This window comes from Podarcis melisellensis (genome assembly GCF_964234715.1).
Source record: "Podarcis melisellensis genome assembly, chromosome: 2".
Lineage (NCBI taxonomy): Eukaryota > Metazoa > Chordata > Lepidosauria > Squamata > Lacertidae > Podarcis > Podarcis melisellensis.
In genome coordinates, this window is record NC_138529.1 from 109,530,188 (window position 1) to 109,552,502 (window position 22,315).

Sequence of the window (22,315 nt, forward strand, 5' to 3'; positions counted from 1 at the left end):
TTTGATTTGTGTGTTGGGAAGCACAAATTATATTAAAGTAAGAACCAAACTCCTCCCTCCTTCCCAGGCAAAACCCAGAACTGCTTTTGCTGCCTGCTGGGCAGACCACAATTTTCTTCTTTGATGATCACTCGTAGTCGAGTAAGATTGTCTTCCATGAACACGGTCTTAACAGTGAGTCCATAAGTGACTGTGGAGTCCAATTCTGGATCCACGCGTCCTTCCACAGTGGGGACATAGGTTTCTAGGTGGGAGTTGATCACGGTGAGGGTTCACCAAGTGTGCCTTCCTCTTAGCATGTTTTTCCCTTTCATCTTGAGTTCGAGAGTCTTCAAAGCCCACAACACCTTTGGTAAACTGGAGCACTCACAGTTTAAATATATGAACTACTTGAAAAGTAATAGTAATGAACAGATCACGCTAGTAGGATTGTAGAATAGAAGTTTTGTAAGGAGGATTATTGGAAATATTACAAGTAAGACTATGAGGAGACTTATTAGTTAATGATAAGAGTAATAGAGAAAACTAAGAAATGCAGAATAAGTGATAAAGAACGGAAAATCATCAGAGGTGTTGACGGAAGTCAAAGGTATTGTATAAGATAAGAAGTTATGTTATATGAATGTTGGAAATGATATGTTAAAAAACTATCTATATCTATCTATCTATCTATCATCTATCTATCTATCTATCATCTATCTATCTATCTATCTATCTATCTATCTATCTATCTATCTATCTATCTATCATCTATCTATCTATCTATCTATCATCTATCTATCTATCTATCTATCTATCTATCTATCTATCATCTATCTATCTATCTATCTATCTATCTATCTATCTATCTATCTATCATCTATCTATCTATCTATCTATCTATCTATCTATCTATCTATCTATCTATCATCTATCTATCTATCATCTATCTATCTATCTATCTATCATCTATCTATCTATCTATCTATCTATCTATCTATCTATCTAATCAGGACCATTCACTGCATGGCATTCTGGGGATGATGCTGCAGACAGGACCTTGAGATCTGAAGAGCTTTGCGGTCATTCATCATGGAAAGCAGTATAGAAGAAGCCTAAATAAATAGACAGCCCTAGCTCCGACAGGGCAATTGAGGAGGGGCGATATGTCTTGGAACTCACCAGGAACAGTGCAAGCTGCCGTCTTCCTTCAGAAGTCATGTCATCACCTTGTTTGAAAAAAATTCAATAAAGGGATGAGGTTAGTGGGATTGAAACAGGCAGCCGGGACTGGTATGGCCAACCCAACACAGTCCAGCTTGCCTCTTCTAGGGGCATAATTCGATACCACAAAATGTGGGGATAGATGGCTTTAAAACGGCAACATTTATTACCCACTGTACATCTGTACAGATACCAGAGGGGTGGGGGAGATGCAACACCACACAAACCACGATAACAAAACCACAGAACAGCTAGCTCTCAGCCCACAGGAGAAGCTAAAACTGCACAGCAGGCTACTAAGAAAGCCAAGGTAATTTTAAGCTGTTTTAGTATTTTAACTTTTGATTGTTTTAAAGCAGGTGTAGGCAAACTCGGCCCTCCAGTTGTTTTGGGACTACAATTCCCATCATCCCTGACCACTGGTCCTGATAGCTAGGGATGATGGGAGTCAAATAGTCTTCATTTGCACCTCTTCTACCCACCCATTCCAACACTGAGTAGTCTGTTCTAAACTCACAATTGGTCAAGTTACGTTCAAAGGGACCGGTTGCTGCAAGTTCACCACTGGCTAATTCCAGGACAGGTACCAAGAAGGACAAGGCCCCCGGCCAATCATGCTCACTCTTCTGGCGGCCAACGTGGCCGCTAGCCAGTTCAAGCCCGATTGGTCATTATTCCATAACCCCATTCCATTTCCCTTCCTTGTTATTCCCTCCTGGCTGCTCTTTTCCCCTCTAGCACAGGCCTCACCGACACTCCAGGGAAACTCTTCTCCATCTTCGGCTTTGTACGACTTCAGGACAGACAGGCACCAGTCATCCTCCACTTCGTAGCGGCTATAAACAGAGGCTGCAGGGGCAAGTAAGAGGTTAGCATGAGTGAGGGCCTGGCTGCCTGAATGTCGGTAGGTTTGCAGAGCTGAGTGCGCTGCCCTAGCGGCCAAATGGAAAGTTCCTTGACACTCTGTGGCACATCTGGGAATTCTAGTTTATATATTAACTTTTTTCCCCTTGCAGATGCAGTTAATTTGGGTCCACCTTTAGCCCCACTCCCTCTCTCTCATCTTTGGCCACACAGCTTATTTTTAAAAAGGCAACTGAGCACGCCAATAGGGAATGTATTTCAGCTGACAGGCTGCATCTATATGCTGGTGGTGGGCAGGGCCAGGGAAACGGGAATATTTAAAAAAATTAAAAATCTTTGCACAGTGGGAAAGTTTTGATAAACATTCCCACGTCCCTCTCTCGCCATCCATTCAGGCAAGCAAGAGGCGTTGTCAGAGTTAATCAGGGTTCACAGACACATTCCAGCCAGGCAAAGGTGTATGGCCCAGGGAGTCTGTCAGAATGGTTGCATACAGCTCCTGGTCCAGAGGTCCGTCCCCCCCACGCTATTCTAGAGAGGGTGCTATTCCCTTCTGTTGAGTGACTGCAGCTGCCAAAAGAGCGAGCCAGCAGTAAATCACACCGTTCAAAGTTGGAATTACAGTGGTACCTTGGGTTACAGATGCTTCAGGTTACAGACTCCGCTAACCCAGAAATAGTACCTCAGGTTAAGAACTTTGCTTCAGGATGAGAATAGAAATCGCATGGCGGCAGCGGGAGGCCCCATTAGCTAAAGTGGTACCTCAGGTTAAGAACAATTTCAGATTAAGAACACACCCCCAGAACGAATTAGGTTCTTAACCCAAGGTACCACTGTAACTCTTTATTAGTAAAAAACCCCACGATCTTCACTTGGCTGAGTGTCAGACCAGATGAGCACAGCAGCTCATTCTGGTAGGTCGTATCCCAGGGCTTCCTCAACCTCGGCCCACCAGATGTTTTTGGCCTACAACTCCCATGATCCCTAGCTAGCAGGACCAGTGATCAGGGATGATGGGAATTGTAGTCTCAAAACTTCTGTAGGGCCGAGTTTGGGGGTGCCTGCCTTACCCCATGCATCAGTTGCAGAGACTGAAAGTCCCTGCTTCCCCACAGCTGTCTAAGACCCCTCTTCTCCAGAGCTTTCCCCAAGCAATCAGAGACTACGCCTGCATGCAGCCAATCTCTCCCCCGCCCTTTTCATGCCTTGTCTGGTTCTGGGATTCCAGTGCGGGGAGGGGAGCTTGTCGCAGAAGGGGGAGACACCTGTGACTCCACACCAGCCTGACTCATCCCCAGAATGGTCCTCCGACTCGCCCCCAAAGAATGATGAAGGGGGGTCGCTTCCCAGACGCTAGTGCCCCCTCCCTAAGCCCGAACCCTTATAAATCAAGTGCTGCCCCACCTCATTTAGTAAAATGCCAAAAACACATGCCTAGAAAGTTTTTTAAAAAGAAGAAGTCTGAAGCTTTCGGAGGTACTTCTGTACCGCTGCTAACTTTTATGCTTGTCCGCAATACCTGGCCCAACCTAAGGCACTATTGCAGATTTGCACAAGTGAAGGGACATGGGTGGTGCTGTGGGTTAAACCACAGAGCCTAGGACTAGCCGATCAGAAGGTCGGCGGTTCCAATCCCCACGATGAGGTGAGCTCCCGTTGCTCGGTCCCTGCTCCTGCCAACCTAGCAGTTCGAAAGCACGTCAAAGTGCAAGTAGATAAATAGGTACCGCTCCAGTGGGAAGGTAAATGGCGTTTCCGTGTGCTGCTCTGGTTCGCCAGAAGCGGCTTAGTCATGCTGGCCACGTGACCCGGAAGCTGTATGCCGGCTCCCTCGGCCAATAAGGTGAGAAGAGCGCCGCAACCCCAGAGTCGGCCACGACTGGACCGAAAGGTCAGGGGTCCCTTTACCTTTACCTTAGGTAACGTGATATTAGCCTCCAGATGTCGTGGCCCCCAAACTTCCATCAGACCACTGCCCACGCTGGTTGGGGCTGATGGGAAGTTTGTAGCACATCAGACCTGGAGGCGGACCATGCTGTCTGCTCATGTCCTGGCACTTGACAACTTTACCTTCCTCCATGGGGGTGGCAGCCTCCAGCCATTCTCGTACGACTCGGATGCCCTCTTCGGCCATGACTTTGGGATACCTGGGGGCAGGGAGAAGCTCGTTGAAACGGATCACAACCAGCAGCAACAACAAAAAAATAAAAGCGAGGAAGGTCGGTGTTGGGTACAGAGGGAAAGGCAGTGACACAGAGAAGTTGTTAAGAGATGGTGAAAAAGTGGGGTTACCAAAAAAATCAGGGCATGTGGCTACCCTGCAGAGACATCACCTTGCTGACAAAGGTCCGTATAGTTAAAGCTATGGTTTTCCCAGTAGTGATGTATGGAAGTGAGAGCTGGACCATAAAGAAGGCTGATCGCCGAAGAATGGATGCTTTTGAATTATGGTGCTGGAGGAGACTCTTGAGAGTCCCATGGACTGCAGGAAGATCAAACCTCTCCATTCTGAAGGAAATCAGCCCAGAGTGCTCACTGGAAGGACAGATCCTGAAGCTGAGGCTCCAATACTTTGGCCACCTCATGAGAAGAGAAGACTCCCTGGAAAAGACCCTGATGTTGGGAAAGATGGAGGGCACAAGGAGAAGGGTACGACAGAGGACGAGATGGTTGGACAGTGTTCTCAAAGCTACAAACATGAGTCTGACCAAATTGCGGGAGGCAGTGGAAGACAGGGGTGCCTGGCGTGCTTTGGTCCATGGGGTCACGAAGAGTCGGACACGACTAAACGACTAAACAACAGCAATGTGGCTATATGTCAACCAACAAAAGAGCCACGTAAGTTATTTTCAGAACCTCTTCAAGTTAGTGGGAAAGCCGGTTTTATCTTCGCCCTGGCAGTAGTCATGTCATGCAGGAGAAAATGTGAGAGCAAGGGAACCGACGATAATTTTGAGATGCTGCAGCTGAGACTGTGATTTCAACATCTGCTCACCTGTGCTGTAACAACTTCAGAAGCAAATCATTCCCTCTGTTGGACATGATGTCTTCAGGAACCCTAGAGAACCAGAAGTGCATAGAGTTAGACTGTATTATTCTTGTGTATTCTACCAAAGGTTTTCCCCATGGCCATCCTCTTCTCTGAGGGACAGCAATTATGTAGAAGCAAGATTTCCATTATCTCATCCTTCACATCTCAGCTGGGACAGGTATGGCTTAGCAATGCCGGCCGGAGAGCAGGCAATTTTTCTCCACTGCAGTTTTTACTCACGTCGTAGTGATGATCTCATCTTTGGTTCTGCGCACCAGCAACACGGGGCCCTGGTATCTGAAGAGGAGGAGACCATGTCAAGACGTTGTCTGAAGATTGTCTGCGGCTGATGAAGCTAAGCTAACTGGGCTCAACGAGACAAATGACTGGGAGATTGGCTAGAAGCCATAGGTACACTGCACTGCAGTTCCCCAAAAGAAGAGCAGGCTATAAAATATCCTATCTGAAGCAGATACTGGCACGGTTCAGGCAATCATATCCTGTGCACAAAGACCCTTTGGCTCCTCCGTTTGCATGAGCCACAATGAAACCAAGAAGCTTCTGAGTACAGTGGTACCTCAGGTTACATACAGACTCTGCTAACCCAGAAATAGTACTGTGGGTTAACAACTTTACCTCAGGATGAGAACAGAAACCGTGCTCCGACAGCGCCGCGGCAGCGGGAGGCCCCATTAGCTAAAGTGGTACCTCAGGTTAAGAACAGTTTCAGGTTAAGAACGGACCTCTGGAACGAATTAAGTACTTAACCCAAGGTACCACTGTCATTCTAACTTCCTGTTCTGTCCAAAGCAAGAAACTATGGTTTGGAACAAGTCAGGATCACAAACCGCGGCTGAAAGTTGATGCTGAGATTTTGGCTTGTTCCCAAGCTGGTAACTGCAGCCTCCCAGTATGGATGAAAACGGGAAGCTGTGGTCAGAAAAGTCTTGGTTTAATTGTGTCTTGATGCAAAGGGACCTCACGGCAGGTCCACACATATCTTGGCTTAAAAAGCTGAGATGCGGTGGCCTAAACACAGCCGCCGAGTCTGTTGAATTCATGTAGTCCAGCTAGCTAAGAGTGCTCATTTGCAAGGAGACCTGGGGCCAAATTCCAGTTGAAAGCAGACGCTGTCATGCTTGTAACCAGCAAATGGTCAAGCCTTAATTTGGAGGCTGGCAACTCACACAGCTTTCATTTTAACTAGCATCTAATTTCTGGTCCTTGGTGGCTCTGAGGGAAAGCATAACTATCTAGGAAAGTACTATGTGGATCAGCCTTCAGCAACATGGTACAACCCAGTTGTCGTTGGGACTGCAATGCCAAGAGCGTGCCAATGGACGATGGGATATGTAGTCAGACAATATCTGAAAGGCACCAGGCAGCTGAAGGCTAATAGAAGGCAAAGACTCAAAGTCGGTCTCTGATGGAATTTCCAGCAGCGAGGGAAGAGGTCTCTATTGTTTAAAATGTGAAGGTTCATTATTGTTTCACAAGTTGTGTATGTCTTTAAGGGCCAGGACAAGTAACGAGACCCAGTCTTACAGCTGTGAAACATAGCAGGTGCTGCTAGGTTGTGTTAATTTAGCAGTGTCAGCATTTGGGCATAGTATATAAGGAGCAGGGCATTGCTCTCTTATTACACTGGGGGATGGGTTGGTGGTTGGGTCATGTTTGTTGTTATCTTTAGTGCAAAAGGAGTTTTTGTTATTGTTATTAAAACCTTGTTAAAGTTATTTTTGAGTTCCTTGTTATGCATGGTCTCCCCAGCAAGCTCTCTGCAGCGCTACTACAGTGGTGCCTCGCTAGACAAAAAGAATTCGTTCCGCGATTCTCTTCGTCTAGCAGTTTTTTCGTCTTGCGAAGCAAGCCCATTGACAGCTTAGCGGATTAGCGCTACAGCTGTCAAGCGGCTTCCAGTGATCAGCTGTTAAGCGGCTTATCAGCGGAACAGCTGATAAGCGGCTTAGCGGCTTAAGAAAAGGGCGAAAAAAGCGAAAAAACCCCGCGGGGGGATGCAAGATTTTTTTCGTCTTGCGAAGCAACCCCATAGGGGAATTCGTTTTGCGAAGCGCCTCCAAAACGGAAAACCCTTTCGTCTAGCGGGTTTTTCGTCTTGCGAGGCGTTCGTCTTGCGGGGCACCACTGTAAACTGCAAATAGCCAACATCTATCCCATCACATTCTGAACAGGATCCCGTTAGCGTGCCATCCAAATGTTAAGACATGGTTATTTCTTTACATTAGCCTATTGCTCTGGCCACAACAGCTAAAACACAGCATGTGTGGTACTAGATTTCCGTCTTGCTACAGACTGACCCTCCCTTGTTCCACAACACAATCTCAATAAATCCCCAATCCCAGTAGCACCGGATCTCTCTCCTCAGCACACCAATCGGACAAAACGTTTCCGCCAGGTGAGGGAATCCAGCATTTTGCAACGAAGCCCAATCTGCCCTGGTTCCATTTCTTCCCCCCTTCCCCCCAAAAGTATTCCTGGTGATCTGGGGATCCCGGCTACTGCTCCAATAAAAGTGACAACCGTTCAGCTGAAGGGTTTAACATTTAACGTCACGTGTTTTCCAAGCTGCCTTTCAAAGCTACAGCCTCCCGACCGGCAACAAGCCTGAAATTTCATTACAATCGATTCAACCAGAGAGCAATCTGTGCGAGGCAATAAAAGCTTTCAGTCAAAAGCCAAGGAAACAGGCTGAGTTTTCAAAAAACCTATTGAAAAGTGGACAGCCAGCTGCACTCTCCTGGGAAGGAAAAACCACCCCATCCGTCCGGGGGCCACCAGCCTGCCTGTTCTTAAAACCAGCTCATTTCCACCCCGGCTTTTCAGTGCAAAACCCAGCTTCACTATTCCAAAGATTAGACGTCAACACGTATGCTAATTTCTTCTTATTTTCCTGTGAGCGCTTTTGACTATCCAGTTTTTCCTTTGCTTGCCTACCTGCAAAGCTGTTCCGCGTTGTTTAGGTTCAGGTGTTGCCTGACAGTCCTGGTTACCAAGCCCCCTGCGGAAGGAAGGGAAAGTGTTAGATCAGCTTCATCCACCAGCAAGGACGTCCGTAACTCAATCCTCTTCCATAGTTTTCACAGTAACCTGGCTTAACTCCCCCCACCCAAAATCACCACTTATTGTGCTGTGGAGATGGGAGAGAGGGCTGGTCACTGACAGGACGTGGCACAGACAAAATGGACGCTTAGTAGATCCCTCCCTAGAGAGGTTTGACAGGCACCTTCATTGTACATCTTTAGGAAAAAGCATTCTTCTTTAACCAGACCTTGGGCTGACTGACATCCAGTGCCTTTTAAAAATGTGCTGGGGAGAGGGAGTGTTATTGGGGTTTTTTTTGTTTTTATTACAGTGGTACCTCAGGTTAGAGATGCTTCAAGTTACAGACTCCACTAACCCGGAAGTAGTACCTCAGGTTAAGAACTTTACCTCAGGATGAGAACGGAAATCGCACAGTGGTAGCGGGAGGCCCCATTAGCTAAAGTGGTGCTTCAGGTTAAGAACAGTTTCAGGTTAAGAACGGACCTCCAGAACGAATTAAGTTCTTAACCCGAGGTACCACTGTTATGTATTTTGAGTTTTTACACAGTAGAACCTCGGAAGCTGAATGACTCGAAGCTCGTATGTTTCGGCTCCTGGGCGAACAAAAACCAGAAGTGAGCGTTCCGGTTTCCGTATGATTTTCGAAAGCCAAACATCCGGCATGTGGTTTCCGATTGAGTGCAGGAAGCTCCTGCAGCCAATCGGAAGCCACACCTTGGTTTTCGAACTGTTCTGGGAGTCGAACGAACTCTTGGAATGGATTAAATTCAAGAACCAAGGTTCGACTGTATTTTGGTTTTATGATGTGAACTGCCCTGAGACCTGTGGGTATAGGATGGTTTACAAATTTAATCATTAATATTCGTTAATTAATAATAAATAGATCACCTAAGCCTGTTTGGATAGCCTGTCACCTAGGATATATCTTTCATTAAAGGGCAACAAGGGGATCAAGCGGTTTCACGGCCAAGTGTGGTGAAGAATAGACTCCCTCGGGAGGTGTTGGACTCTCCTTCCTTGGAGGTTTTCAAGCAGAGGTTGGGTGGCCATCCATCATGGATGCTTTAGTTGAGATTGCTGCATTGCAAAGGGTCGTTCTATGATATTGATGTGGCATTAAAGGAAAGGGATCAAAACCCACCGATAAGAGAACAGGGTTTGCATGTGAATGGCTTCATGTACAGGCCTTGGCATCTTCACTTAAAAGGATCTCTGGGCAACCAGGCTGGGAAAATCTTATAGATTCGCTGCGTTAGAACAAACAGTGCCAGGATAGACTGTTTATTTGTCTGAGTGTGTAAGACAGCACTGTTTCTTTGAAATCTGTGGGGTTTACCCCTAAAGTGCACATCTAGAGGGCTGTACCCACAGCTTTTTAGAATTTCAGGATTCTGGGCTGACATTTGCTGCCTGCACACAGTTCCCGTGCCCTAGTAAATATCTGCTCAACCTGTACATTTTGTAAACACCGCAAGGCCCCTTCGAATGGGGGGGGGGGAATCCTCTCTAGAACACCCTCCCCTTACTCTTTGGGGAAACACACGGCAGCCACAACAGAAACCACAAATACCACACATTTGGTTCATACGAATGCCTGTCCAAGATTGGGGATCTTGGTGGGGCACAGTGACATATTTTACAAAGGTATGGCTAAAATAGAGAAGACGAGAGCTTAGGTGGCAAAGGGAGAAGCACTTTATGGCAAGAAGGTATTGTGCCAAAGAACATTTGGGGCAGGGGGAGAGAGATATGATCGTGACTTAGAACAAAAATCAAAACAAAAAAATTTCCTTCCAGTAGCACCTTAAAGACCAACTAAGTTAGTTCTTGGTATGAGCTTTCGTGTGCATGCACACTTCTTCAGATACCATGTAATGACTATGGCAGACCAACACGGCTACCTATCTGTAACTGGAACAAAAATCAAGGTGAGGGATCCCCTGAGCCCAAATTATGGAGGGGAGAAGGAGACCCCCAGGATGGCTTGCTAGTGAACAGAGAACTAGTAAAGTGGTTATAAACACGGGAGTTCCTGCTTCAAATCTCATAATGGGAAATGTACTTACTGACAGGCATCCACTGAAATCTCAGCACAACCCCCCAAAATGTGTACCAGAGAGGGGCTTCCAAGGGTTACTGCTAGGGTGCTGAATGGTTTGAGCACTTAGGGGTGGGAGATGGAAAGTCCCAGACTGAGAAATATAGCATATTAACTCTCTGTGGTGGGGTGGATTTTATTTCAAAACAAAACAAATAAAAGGGTCTGAAACCATTTGAGCATAGAAAAAAAAGATGTGCATTTTCTGTTTGCTTCCCCTTACTCCAGCTTTCCGGCATGACCTTGAGGGCGAGAGGAACAAGGTCATCAAAGGAGGCGTCCAGAATAAGGGCACTGACGTCCGGGTATGACATGGCGGCCCAAGTGGCTGTTGGGTTGGAGGAGAGAAGAGAGAGAGACAAGAGGAGTTATTGGAGGACTCAAATGTGCGCTGGACGGAGCCTCGACGCCACTCAGCTCCTGTTTGACTACCACCAAGTTTTGACTCCTTCCCATCCTAAGGCTGAGGTTTCCTGCTCCCAAAACTTATAATATTATTCCAACTCCCCGCTCTTGTTTATGGCTAGAAGCATCAGAACTGTTTGTTTGTTAGCAAGGTTTCTTGAAGGCTTGGACGTGCCTTGTTTGCACCGGCTTGTGGAAGGAGAACTTACTGGCAGATCGTGCATTGTGTCAACTCGTGGGGGAAAGGACGGCTGCTATATGGACTTTCCATCTCTGGGCATAAATACCCCCCTTACCCAATTCCAGGGGGATGACATCATGTGGCCGCTGAGACCATTTAACACCAGTCCTGAAAGACCTACACTGGCTCCCAGTACGTTTCTGAGCACAATTCAAAGTGTTGGAGCTGACCTTTAAAGCCCTAAACGGCCTTGGTTCAGTATACCTGAAGGAGCATCTCCACCCCCGTCGTCCAGCCCGGACACTGAGGTCCAGCGCTGAGGGCCTTCTGGCGGTTCCCTCCCAGTGAGAAGTGAGGTTACAGGGAACCAGGCAGAGGGCCTCCTCGGTGGTGGCGCCCTCCCTGTGGAATGCCCTCCCATCAGATGTCAAGGAAATAAACAACCATCTGAATTTTAGAAGACATCTGAAGGCAGCCCTATTTAGGAGAGCTTTTAATATTTGATGTTTTATTTTGCTTTTAATTCTGTTGGGAGCTGCCTAGAGAGGCTGGGGAAACCCGGCCAGATGGGTGGTGTATAAATAGTAAATTATTATTATTAGGCAAATAATAAATTATTAGTATTAGGCCTTCAAGAAGGGTTTCCTTCACAAGGCCTTGCGCATATTCCCAGGAATCCAGTGGCAAATCACATGCTGTTGTTCTCCTGCCTGTTCCAGCCCATCTCTGGCTAATCCATTTCCCCCTGCCTATCACGGCGGTATAAATCCTCACAGCTCTGGCTAGCAGCGCTTCTTACCTGTAAAGCCCCCAATGGACCAGGCATAGAGGATGATGTCCTCAGGGAAAAAGCCCAAGCGGTGGATGGCGTACTGCATCACTACATCCATGGCGTTGGCTTCATTCTGAGGCAGCGGCACTCCCTGAGGCAGGAGAGGGAAGTGGTCAGCGCAAGGAGAGGCTGGGAGTGAAGACTCATGGGAGAGCTGTGAGGCTGTTTGCCTGATCAAGGAGAGCTTTCCTTTCCTCTCTGCTTCCTCTCGCTTTTATTTTATTTTATCCTTCAGGCACACCTATATTTCAAATCAGAACCAGTGAAGGCGGTGAAGGTCCTGTGTGAGTGTCTGGAGGCGGTTGGAGGATGGATGGCGGCTAACAGATTTAGGTTGAATCCTGACAAGACAGAAGTACTGTTTTGGGGGGACAGGAGGCAGGCAGATGTGGAGGACTCCCTGGTCCTGAATGGGGTAACTGTGCCCCTGAAGGACCAGGTGTGCAGCCTGGGAGTGATTTTAGACTCACAGCTGTCCATGGGCAGATGTTTATCAGCTCCATCTGGTACGCAGGCTGAGACCCTACCTGCCTGCGGACCGTCTCGCCAGAGTGGTGCATGCTCTAGTCATCTCTCGCTTGGACTACTGCAATGCGCTCTATGTGGAGCTACCTTTGAAGGTGACCCGGAAACTACAATTAATCTAGAATGCAGCAGCTAGACTGGTGACTGGGAGTGGCCGCCGAGACCATATAACACCGGTCTTGAAAGACCTACACTGGCTCCCAGTACGTTTCCGAGCACAATTCAAAGTGTTGGTGCTGACCTTTAAAGCCCTAAACGGCCTTGGCCCAGTATATCTGAAGGAGCGTCTCCACCCCCATCGTTCTGCCCGGACACTGAGGTCCAGTGCTGAGGGCCTTCCGGCGGTTCCCTCGCTGCGAGAAGCCAAGTTACAGGGAACCAGGCAGAGAGCCTTCTCGGTGGTGGCACCCGCCCTGTGGAACGCCCTCCCACCAGTTGTCAAAGAGAAAAATAATTACCAAACTTTTAGAAGAGATCTGCAGGCAGCCCTGTTTAGGGAAGCTTTTAATGTTTAATAGGTTATTGTATTATACTGTTTTGTTGGAAGCCGCCCAGAGTGGCTGGGAAAACCCAGCCAGATGGGCGGGGTATAAATTCTAAATAAATTTATTATTATTATTATTATCATTAACCTTTTCCAATTCTTCCTCCTTCCCCATTCCTTTTGTGGCATGTCTTTTAGAGCCTATGAGCCTGAAAGCAGGGGGTTTTTTGTGCTAGAATCTCCAGCACTGATCCAGTGCTAAACGGAACGGCATTCTGTCCCTGCAACCTGGATGGCAGGGACCTACCCTTCCTTGTGGAAAGACCAATTCCTGTGCTGCTCTCTCTTTTATTAAGGGAGACAGTGCAAATCAAGAGAGCAGAGACCAGGAAGAGAGAAGCCTCGATATCCAGAATTCTGAGTGACTTGAGGAAATGTCTAAATGGAAGGGCACATCTTTCTCACCACTGGAGGCAGGCAGGCACCCACCGCCCCGTGCCCGATTCCAAATGGGTCCATCTAAATTGGATTTATCCAGACAACATCCACTGGATGCCCTAAAAGTAACCCAATTTAAAATCTCGACGTAACTTGCAAACAGTATGCTCAATAATTGCAAACACTATGCTTAATAATTTAACAATTAGACTTGGACAACAGCCTGGATTGGAAGATTGGAATGGAGTCAGGAAAAGCTGCACTGGTAAACAGACAGTTGAAAAAATATATATACACAAACAAAGCTGTACTCAATGGAGGAAAGGATATATGATTTCTGACATGATTGAGAATCGCATGTGGAAAATATGAGAACAAGAAGAATAAGGCAGGAAGATACTAGAGATATACTACAGGTCCAGACTATGGGAAGCCCAGAACAAATTACAGCGGTACCTCAGGTTAAGTATTTAATTCATTCTGGAGGTCTGTACTTAACCTGAAACTGTTCTTAACCTGAAGCACCACTTTAGCTAATGGGGCCTCCTGCTGCCACTGTGCCGCCGGGTCACAATTTCTGTTCTCATCCTGAAGCAAAGTTCTTAATCTGAAGCACTATTTCTGGGTTAGCGGAGTCTGTAACCTGAAGCGTATGTAACCTGAAGCAAATGTAACCCGAGGTACCACTGTAATAATTAATAATTTGGACTGTAATTTGGTTTTTTTTAGTTTATTGTTTTTAATTGGATCATGATTATGATTATATGGATATGTTAATAGACTGTTTTTATTGGAAAAATTTAAAAAATGATTTAAAAAAATAAAAATAATAAAATCTTGATGTAACTCACTGTGCTGCCCGCAAATCCGGGGTGATTCCATCCCAGCACTGAGAATCCAGCTAAAAGAGAAAGAGAGAGGGTGAATTCATAGGAGGTAAGGCTGTCAGTGGGCATGATGGCTGCGTTTTAACTTGACCGTCAAGAGGCAGTGCGCCTCTAAACATTGGTTGCTGGAAATTGCAAGTGGGGAGAGGTGCTGTCATGGGTGTCTGGCATGATGATGATGATACGATTTGTATATTGCCCTATATCTGTAGATCTCAGGGTGACCCACAACATAAAATCACAATATATATTTTAAAAATACATAATAAAAGTAAAAACAACCCCATAATCCTCCCCTCTTCCACAACACATTTTAGAAGGGCATCGGATGTTCAACAGCCAAAGGCCTGGTCAATGAGGAATGCATCTCATGAACAAGGGCTTGAAAAGCCCAGCAGGTTCTGCCCTAAGCAGGTCCCCACGAGCTTCACAAAATGTCGCCTCTGCTTCTTTGGTCAAAGGACATTTTCGCTTGTTGGCTTGTTCGTGCGGCGCCGCTTCCAAGTTGCAATAAACAAGGAATTGCCGTTCATTTTATCAAGTGAAGAAGCAACTGAAGAGCAGCATTTGGACGTATCCATGCCAAGCATATCTCTGCATCCCAGGGAAGGGCACGTATTAGTGGAGAATTGCACAGATGATAAAGCCCCCTGCGCTCTGGCTCAGTCCCAGAAATATCTGAAGAGGCAGCAAAAGGCAATTCACAGGTCCCCAGCACCACAGTCAAAAATTCCTGAATCAGGTTCTGAGAATCTCCATCTTGACTCATAATGTTAAGCAACTCTGTCCAAGCTGGAAAAATGAAACTAGAACAGTTGCGCCCAAATGTGCTTCCCTCTTTCAAACAGCACAATGAAAAGTTCCAGGAGAACCTTCCATTCTAACCCTAACAGTTTTGCTTTCTTTTTGGGTGGGAAAAAAGACAGACTTGAATCATACCATCCAGCGGGGTGGAGAGGCAGCCAACTTCATAAAAGCCCGCATTTCCTTCACAGCAGATCACCTGCGAAGACAAAGGGAGAGAGGGAAGCTATTACATTTGAAGCCAGAGGGAGATGTACCTTGCAGCAAGCCAAATCTGAAGGAGTGTCTGCACCCCCATCATTCAGCCCGGACACTGAGGTCCAGCTCTGAGGGCCTTCTGGCAGTTGCCTCACTGTGAGAAGCGAGGTTACAGGGAACCAGGCAGAGGGCCTTCTCGGTAGTGGCACCCGCCCTGTGGAACGCCCTCCATCCCATGTCAAGGAAATAAACAACTACAGTGGTACCTCGGGTTAAGAACTTAATTCGTTCTGGAGGTCTGTTCTTAACCTGAAACTGTTCTTAACCTGAAGCACCATTTTAGTTAATGGGGCCTGCTGCTGCTGCTGCTGCGCTGATGTGTAGTTTCTGTTCTCATCCTGAAGCAAAGTTCTTAACCTGAGGTAATATTTCTGGGTAAGCGGAGGCTGTAACCTGAAGCGTATGTAACCTGAAGTGTATGTAACCCGAGGTACCACTGTATCTGACTTTTAGAAGACATCTGAAGGCAGCCCTGTTTAGGGAAGTTTTTAATGTTTGATGTTTTATTGTGTTTTTAATATTCTATTGGGAGCCGCCCAGAGTGGCTGGGGAAACCCAGCCAGATGGGTAGGGTATCAATAAATGATTAAGAATTATTATTATTATTATTGCTTTCCTTCGTCTCTTGCCCCTGCACAGCACTGGATGACCGAACAAGATCTTAGGCGCTGGTCCTTGGGTGTCAACTCACCAGTTTCCTGCCTTGCGGCTCAGAGGTCTCTCTGCGGTCCATGAACATGGTGTCGATTTCATTTCCATCGCAAGCCGCCAACTTCGCTCGCTTCCCGTTGCACTGCAACATACAAGAGGGACAGAGCACGGTTGGGATTTAAGCCCCTTAGCTTCCTAGGAGCAAAACAAAAGTAGGGAAGCAGCACTTCCGTGCCGTCCGGCTACGGAGAAACTGATCGCAGCTTCTCTGCTAGCTGGCACTCACTTCCTCCACCAGACGGGCCTGCCCTTGGAGCAACATGGGCATGAGGGCCTTCTGTAGCAGATACACGGAGCCTGGGTACAGCATGCGTCGTCCAAAGGTGTGAGCCACTATGAAGCTGTCAAGAAATAAAGGAAAAATAAGGGATCGGTGTCTCCAAAATATGCAACCACCACGCTGAAGGAGTCTCCAACCATGGATGGAAAACTCAGTGGAAAGTTTGGGGCTCATTGCACCCCCAGTCAACCATGCTCTGGGCTCTTCAACCTCTTGCACCCACGACAAAAACAAACAAGCAAACAAATGAAGAACTGTAGTGATCAGGTGGGATTGCAATGAGGAATTATAACAAATATAGAGTAAGCCATCTGTGTCAGCAATGAAAGCACTGTGCTGACTGGGTTTAAACTATTTTGATATGATTCTTGATCAACCCACACCTCTGCATCCCTGTTCCATTTCTCTTTCTTCACAAGTCACGTACACACTTAGACAGACAGGCGTCCTGGGTCATCAAAGACAGTGGGCAGTTTCTTTGCTGTAGCTTTTCTGATATGTTAATCCCAGGATGTTAATCTTAGGGCCAGGAAACAGGTCTCACATAAAGGTGGTAATGATTGCTGTCCTCCTGGCCATCCTTCTTATCATGTGTATTGATTGTTTATGACCTCCGGGGTTGCTGAATGCACTCCTTTGTAGTTTTCATTCATTTACCCAAAAGTATGCATGCCTAACTAGTGTTTGTAGTTTAACTTTGTCCCCACATGGCGTTTGTTGAAATGCTCAGAAGAAATCTGATTGGTTCTTACGAACACTCTGTAAAAGGTTCTTTTGTGAATAAAACGACCTGGGCTGAGGGGTAGAGAGACAGATTATTATACGGATCGTTACCTGCCTTCTTTCTCCCCACCAACCTCACCATGTCTATGACAACAATGTAAATGCAAATATAACTGACCTGTAGAAAGGACTCTATGAATTGAAAACAGAGACCCTGGTTAACTATGAAAACCCTACCCTGAGTAGGAAATGAGACAGCCAGTCCTTAGAACACATTCAAGTTGGGCTCCTGGCATGTCAAAGGCCAAACACTGATAACTGTGGGCATCAGCAGGCAGGGGCTCATGCTTCTGAGCTATACTTTGCAAAGGGGCAAAGAGCGAAAGAGGAGGTTTACCTGGCAATCTGGCAGGGCAGCTTCTTAAGGGCGTGGAGGAAGCCGTTGAAGCCGTTGACAGCACTCCGGTGCTTTGGTTCTGACCGCAACAGAGGAACGTTTCGGGAATCTGACCTGCAGGAGGGAGTTGGAAGTGAATACCATGACTTCTCTTCTCTTTGGCGCCCTCCAGGGGCTCCAAGTCCCGTCAGCTCCATCCCCAAACATCTGGAGGGCAACAGGTTAGCGGAGAACATATGCGTATCTGGGAGGTAATTAGGCAGCTATGTACCCCAACTAGGTAACGTGCAAAAATGGTGCGCTGGAATTTTCACACATTTGCCGGTGAATGTGCAAAGTCTCCAAGGAAGAATGCGCACAGCAACCACAAAGGTATGAAATGTCTCAGCTGATGAATGCTCTTTCCACATCACTTGGAGACATCATGCACTGGCTAGCATGCAAATCCCCAGCTGGTGCCGTTCAGATGCGTCTTCCAAGATGTCTGGAGATCCTGGATAGCTCAGTGGGTTAGAGTGTGATGCTGATAATGCCATGGTTGCAGGTTTGATCCCTGCATGGGACGGCTGCATATCCCGGCAGTGCAGAGGGTTGGAATAGATGATCCTCAGGATCTCTTCCAACTCTACAACCCTATAATTGTGGACTTTATGTACATTGACATCCACCGAAGCATAATATGATTAACTATAGCAGGGAAGCCTATAGCAGGAAACACCAGCAGCCTTCATGGATAAGGAATGTGGAGAGTGGAGAAGAGACCAGGAGGCCAGACTCCTGTTTCCTCCCAACCCACTCACCGACTCGTAGCTTCATCCCACCGGAAATCCACAGGCCAGCTCCGGAAATCAAAGTTGTAACTGGCGAGTTTCTTCTGCAATGCGGAGAAAGCGTGAGAAAAATCACGGATGTAGGCGCTGAATCAATGGGTCAACAAAGCTTCTGGCTCAATAGCCTTTCAGACACAGGCTGGGCAAGAGGCAAACCTTTCGCCCATTTCAGTTGACGCTCAATATTTTCCCCGGGATCAACTGCGAAGCATGTGTCAGGCTTCTGGGAATCAGCTTCCTCCCCCTTGGCCACAGATAAGCAGAACAAAGGAAAAGGAGTCTTCTTACCAGTTAGAATCTTTAATAGTCACAGCGAGAGACAACAGAACGCATCTCTCTAGAACGGCGGTGCTCCCAATTAAGGCTTACTCCCCTTCCATCCCTATTAATCTACATTACTCCTATGTCTTGTAACCTGAGTTTGTACCCTCTGTGCTTTCTGTTTTGCCACTTTCTCAGCTCTCCTTGACCTTAGGGAAAGCGGATGGATGCTTTCCAGAGACAGTGAATCTGTTAACCCTCTCTCTTCCAGCGTTTCTCCTCCAAGCTGTTCCCCATCCAGTATTTCCCAGCTTCTGCCTTCTGAACTATGCCCCTCTGCAAGACACTGTTCCAAATCTATACTGTCCTCCTGCTTCTGGGAAGATTCAGGATCAGGAGGAGGGGGTGGCTGCCACCGTACTTCCTCAGCGCTGCCTTCCTCAGCACAGTCCCTGACAGCATGGCGCTTCCTTAAAACTACAAGCCACAGAGAAGCTACAGGAAAGGCAAGGAGTAAGTCTAAACAGATCAGGAATGGGGAACCTGCGGCCTTCTAGAAGTTGGGATTGCAGCTCCTAGAGGGTAGTCAGGAGGTGATGGGAGGGCCCTGGGAGTCAATCAGGATGGGGCCTGTCAATCGCTGCCACTCTTACCTTGTGGTCAGGGGTGCCATACCGATGTGCATCCTCTAGGATGGTGATGAACTGGATATACTGGGGGTTTGTCCAGCGACCGATGCCTGAGAAGAGGAGGAAAAGCTTTCAGGGACTGAAGCCCTACAGCATCTGGCTGCCTCTTCTGCTTCAGCACCCACAAAGCACCACCTCCCCACTCACTTTATTCCCACCCCTCCTCAAAAGCTCTCTCTTCTATAAAGCCTTTCGTTTAACCCCTTGATATCACAAATATTATTCCTGTCCTTCTTGCCTACTGGCTGTTCTCCCAGTCGAAGTGTCGTTTGGAAGCTCCTTGGGACACAGACGTGACTTTTTCCCTTGTGCTACCCTGCCAAGGTGGGTTGAATCCAAGTAAGTCAAAATCTGAAGCAGACTCGCTGAAATCAGTGGCGACTAACTAAAGTCTATTGATTTCAGCCAGTCTGCTTTTAGCTGGACGCAAATCGTCATGTTTACTTTGCTTAATCTGCTGTTTTCTTTCTGTTTTACTGATTTCATAATTGCGGTGTGGTGTGATAGCTTCTAGGTAGCCTCCCCACCGCCCCCAACATGTTGTGAACTGCCTTCCAAGACCCACGAAGGAAACATGCAAATGCTTAAATGCATTGAGGGCCCTACAGAAAAAATATGAATCGGACAATTTCATGCCACCAAAATCCAAGGAAGGCAATGGTGGCTCTTGACTCAATGGATAAGGTTTCCAAGACATTGTTGGGTTCCAGTCAATGCTGGTCCTACTTGGAGTATACCTGCAGAAATTAATGAACTTGGCTAACTTGGGTCTATCAATTTCAATGGCTTTGCTCTGAGTAAAACGTAGCTGAATACAACCCCCAGCTCCCGTCAGCCCCAGCGCGCATTGCCCCTAGTCAGGAATGATGTGAGTTGTAGTCTGGGGATATTGGGCAGGGGGCATAGGTTCCCCATTTCTGCCAATAGCCTTCAGACTCCAGGAAACGCTCACCTCTGAGGCAGGCGATTCCTGCCAGCAAGAGCAGCATGGTCCCGGCATAGTGAGAGATAGCAACAACTTTCGACATCGTCAAATACCCTGGAAAGAGAGACAGGTAAAGAGGGGGAGGCAGTCAGAACAAGCGCTAGGAACCTCAAGAGACTGCTTTGCACGGGATGCTTTCCTTACAGCGATAACTGCGCTCAGAACGTTTATTCTATCCCAGGGGTCAGCAACCTTTTTCTGCTGTGGGCCGGTCCACCGTCCCTCAGACCATATGGGGGGGGCGGTTTATATTTTGAAAAAAATAATAATGAACAAATTCCTATGCCCCACAAATAACCCAGAGAGGCATTTTAAATCAAAGCACACATTCTACTCAGGTATAAACACAGGACCGTCCACGGGCCGGATTGAGAAGGCGAATGGGCCGCATCTGGCCCCTGGGTCTTAGGTTGCCTACCCCTGTTCTATCCCATGGGAAGAACACAGAAGCATGCGATTTGCCATCAGTGCACAAAGGGCAAAGGCCAGCAGCTCCCGAGCACAGCGCTTGCAGCGGGAAAGCCGTTCGGTGTGCTTATGTGAAAGAGCACTGGCAGCCAGCAGAGGGCTGCCTGCATGAGAATGGCCCCTCCACTGCCCCCATTACCCATCACATTGCTGCGATTCACCCGTCCTATGCATGTTGAAACTCTTGGCAGTTGCACTGTGCACATCAATAGGACGGCAGGATCCGAAAAATGCAACCAGTGGGGCCAGCCACAAAATGTTGCCGTTCACCTTCACTCCCCGGCAGGAATGCTTTTGTTCAGGGTTCTGCCAGCTGGGTCTCCCTTTTTCCAGGATGCTCAGAGCCTAGGACTTGCCAAGCAGAAGGTCGGCGGTTCGAATCCCCGCGATGGGGTGAGCTCCCGTTGCTCGGTCCCTGTTCTTAGCACATCAAAGTGCAAGTAGATATATAGGTACTGCTCCGGCGGGAAGGTAAATGGCGTTTCCGTGCGCTGCTCTGGTTCACCAGAAGCGTCTTAGTCATGCTGGCCACATGACCCAGAAGCTGTACGTCGGCTCCCTTGGCCAATAAAGCGAGATGAGCGCCGCAACCCCAGAGTCGGTCACGACAGGACCTAATGGTCAGGGGTCCCTTTACCTTTACTATATGCTGTTAGGCTCAAGCAGAACATAACACACCCATTTTTCTTTTAAAACAATCACTATTCTGTAGCTACTGGGCAGGCCCGGACATCAGTTGCTGTTGTTTTTTGGTAAAAATATTTTCTGTCCTTCTGCAAAGCTGAAGGCTCCTCTGAACATGTTGTTAACTCCCTCTCCCCTCGCCCCGTTTGGGCAACTACAGTCGTACCTCGCAAGACGAATGCCTCGCAAGACGAAAAATGCACAAGACGAAAGGGTTTTTCGTTTCTCGCGTTGCTTCGCAAGACGATTTTCCCTATGGGCTTGCTTCACAAGACGAAAACGTCTGGCGAGTTTGCTTCCTTTTTCTTAAAGCCTTTAATACCCAGCGAATCCGCGCTCCGCAAGACAAAAAAATCGCAAGACGACACAACCCGCGGAACGAATTAATTTCGTCTTGCGAGGCACCGCTGTATTCTATTGGCCCTCATTACCCGAGATTACGATTTGAGGGAGGGACGCATTAAATGACCACATTATTCACGTGGGATATGGACACCTCATGCAACTAATTAGGAACAATGCAACATGTCGGACACTGAGCTGACTGAAATTAATAACAATTTAAGATGAATTCCACACCAGTCTCAAAAGCGAGGTTGTCAATAGGCCAGTGGTATTGTGACTTCGACACCTGAAACCATGAAGGCTTCAGACTTGTGCCCCCTCCAAAAAAGGGGAGAGTGAGGAGGGTAGCCTCAGATTCTTAGAGACTGACAGAAGAAGCTCTTCTGCCAATAACAAATCCGTGAGTGGGGTGTGTCTGAGAGAGATAATAAATTATGTTTTCCCATGCTGTTAGGAAGATTAAAAATGCCTCGTGTTGCGGGAGTTATTTTGAAAATAATATAACTAAAATTGTGGGAAAAGCAAGGCTCTCGCTGAGGGCAATGGGCTGTCTGGGAAAATCTGCTGCTCCTCTAGCAATTGTGCTGCTTATTGAATGCGTTTAGCCACCTTTCTAAAGAAAACAGGCTCAAGGCAGCTGGCAATTGAAACACACACACACGACAGGATTAGTGCCCAGACGAGAGACAGCTGGGAGCCCCATGTAAGCTGACCTGAGCTTTGAAAAGAGGAAGCCCAATTTACGTCCAATGATACGTGCCTGTTTTCCAAGTGTAATAAAATATTTGCCGAGTTGCTAAGAGACCAAGTGGTGATGCAGGATGCGGCTCACCGCCCCGATTCAAATTTCACCCCGTCTATGAACTCAC

General features: G+C 47.4%; 1 protein-coding gene across 1 annotated transcript in view; it reads right to left on the minus strand.

Annotated features, from left to right (window-relative positions):
• Positions 1-22,315, minus strand: part of ABHD16A (abhydrolase domain containing 16A, phospholipase) — a 31,765-nt gene that overhangs the window by 925 nt on the left and 8,525 nt on the right. Inside the window, exons 4-19 of the mRNA XM_081902497.1 lie at positions 19,917-20,003; positions 18,929-19,014; positions 17,985-18,058; positions 17,185-17,298; positions 16,011-16,125; positions 15,765-15,866; positions 14,951-15,014; positions 13,976-14,025; positions 11,645-11,768; positions 10,483-10,587; positions 8,054-8,117; positions 5,339-5,395; positions 5,063-5,125; positions 4,138-4,214; positions 1,954-2,052; positions 1,162-1,208 (exon numbers count right to left, since the gene is read on the minus strand). Of these exons, the coding sequence (XP_081758623.1) occupies positions 1,162-1,208; positions 1,954-2,052; positions 4,138-4,214; positions 5,063-5,125; positions 5,339-5,395; positions 8,054-8,117; positions 10,483-10,587; positions 11,645-11,768; positions 13,976-14,025; positions 14,951-15,014; positions 15,765-15,866; positions 16,011-16,125; positions 17,185-17,298; positions 17,985-18,058; positions 18,929-19,014; positions 19,917-20,003 (1,328 nt within the window). The remainder of the gene's footprint in view (positions 1-1,161; positions 1,209-1,953; positions 2,053-4,137; positions 4,215-5,062; positions 5,126-5,338; positions 5,396-8,053; positions 8,118-10,482; positions 10,588-11,644; positions 11,769-13,975; positions 14,026-14,950; positions 15,015-15,764; positions 15,867-16,010; positions 16,126-17,184; positions 17,299-17,984; positions 18,059-18,928; positions 19,015-19,916; positions 20,004-22,315) is intronic.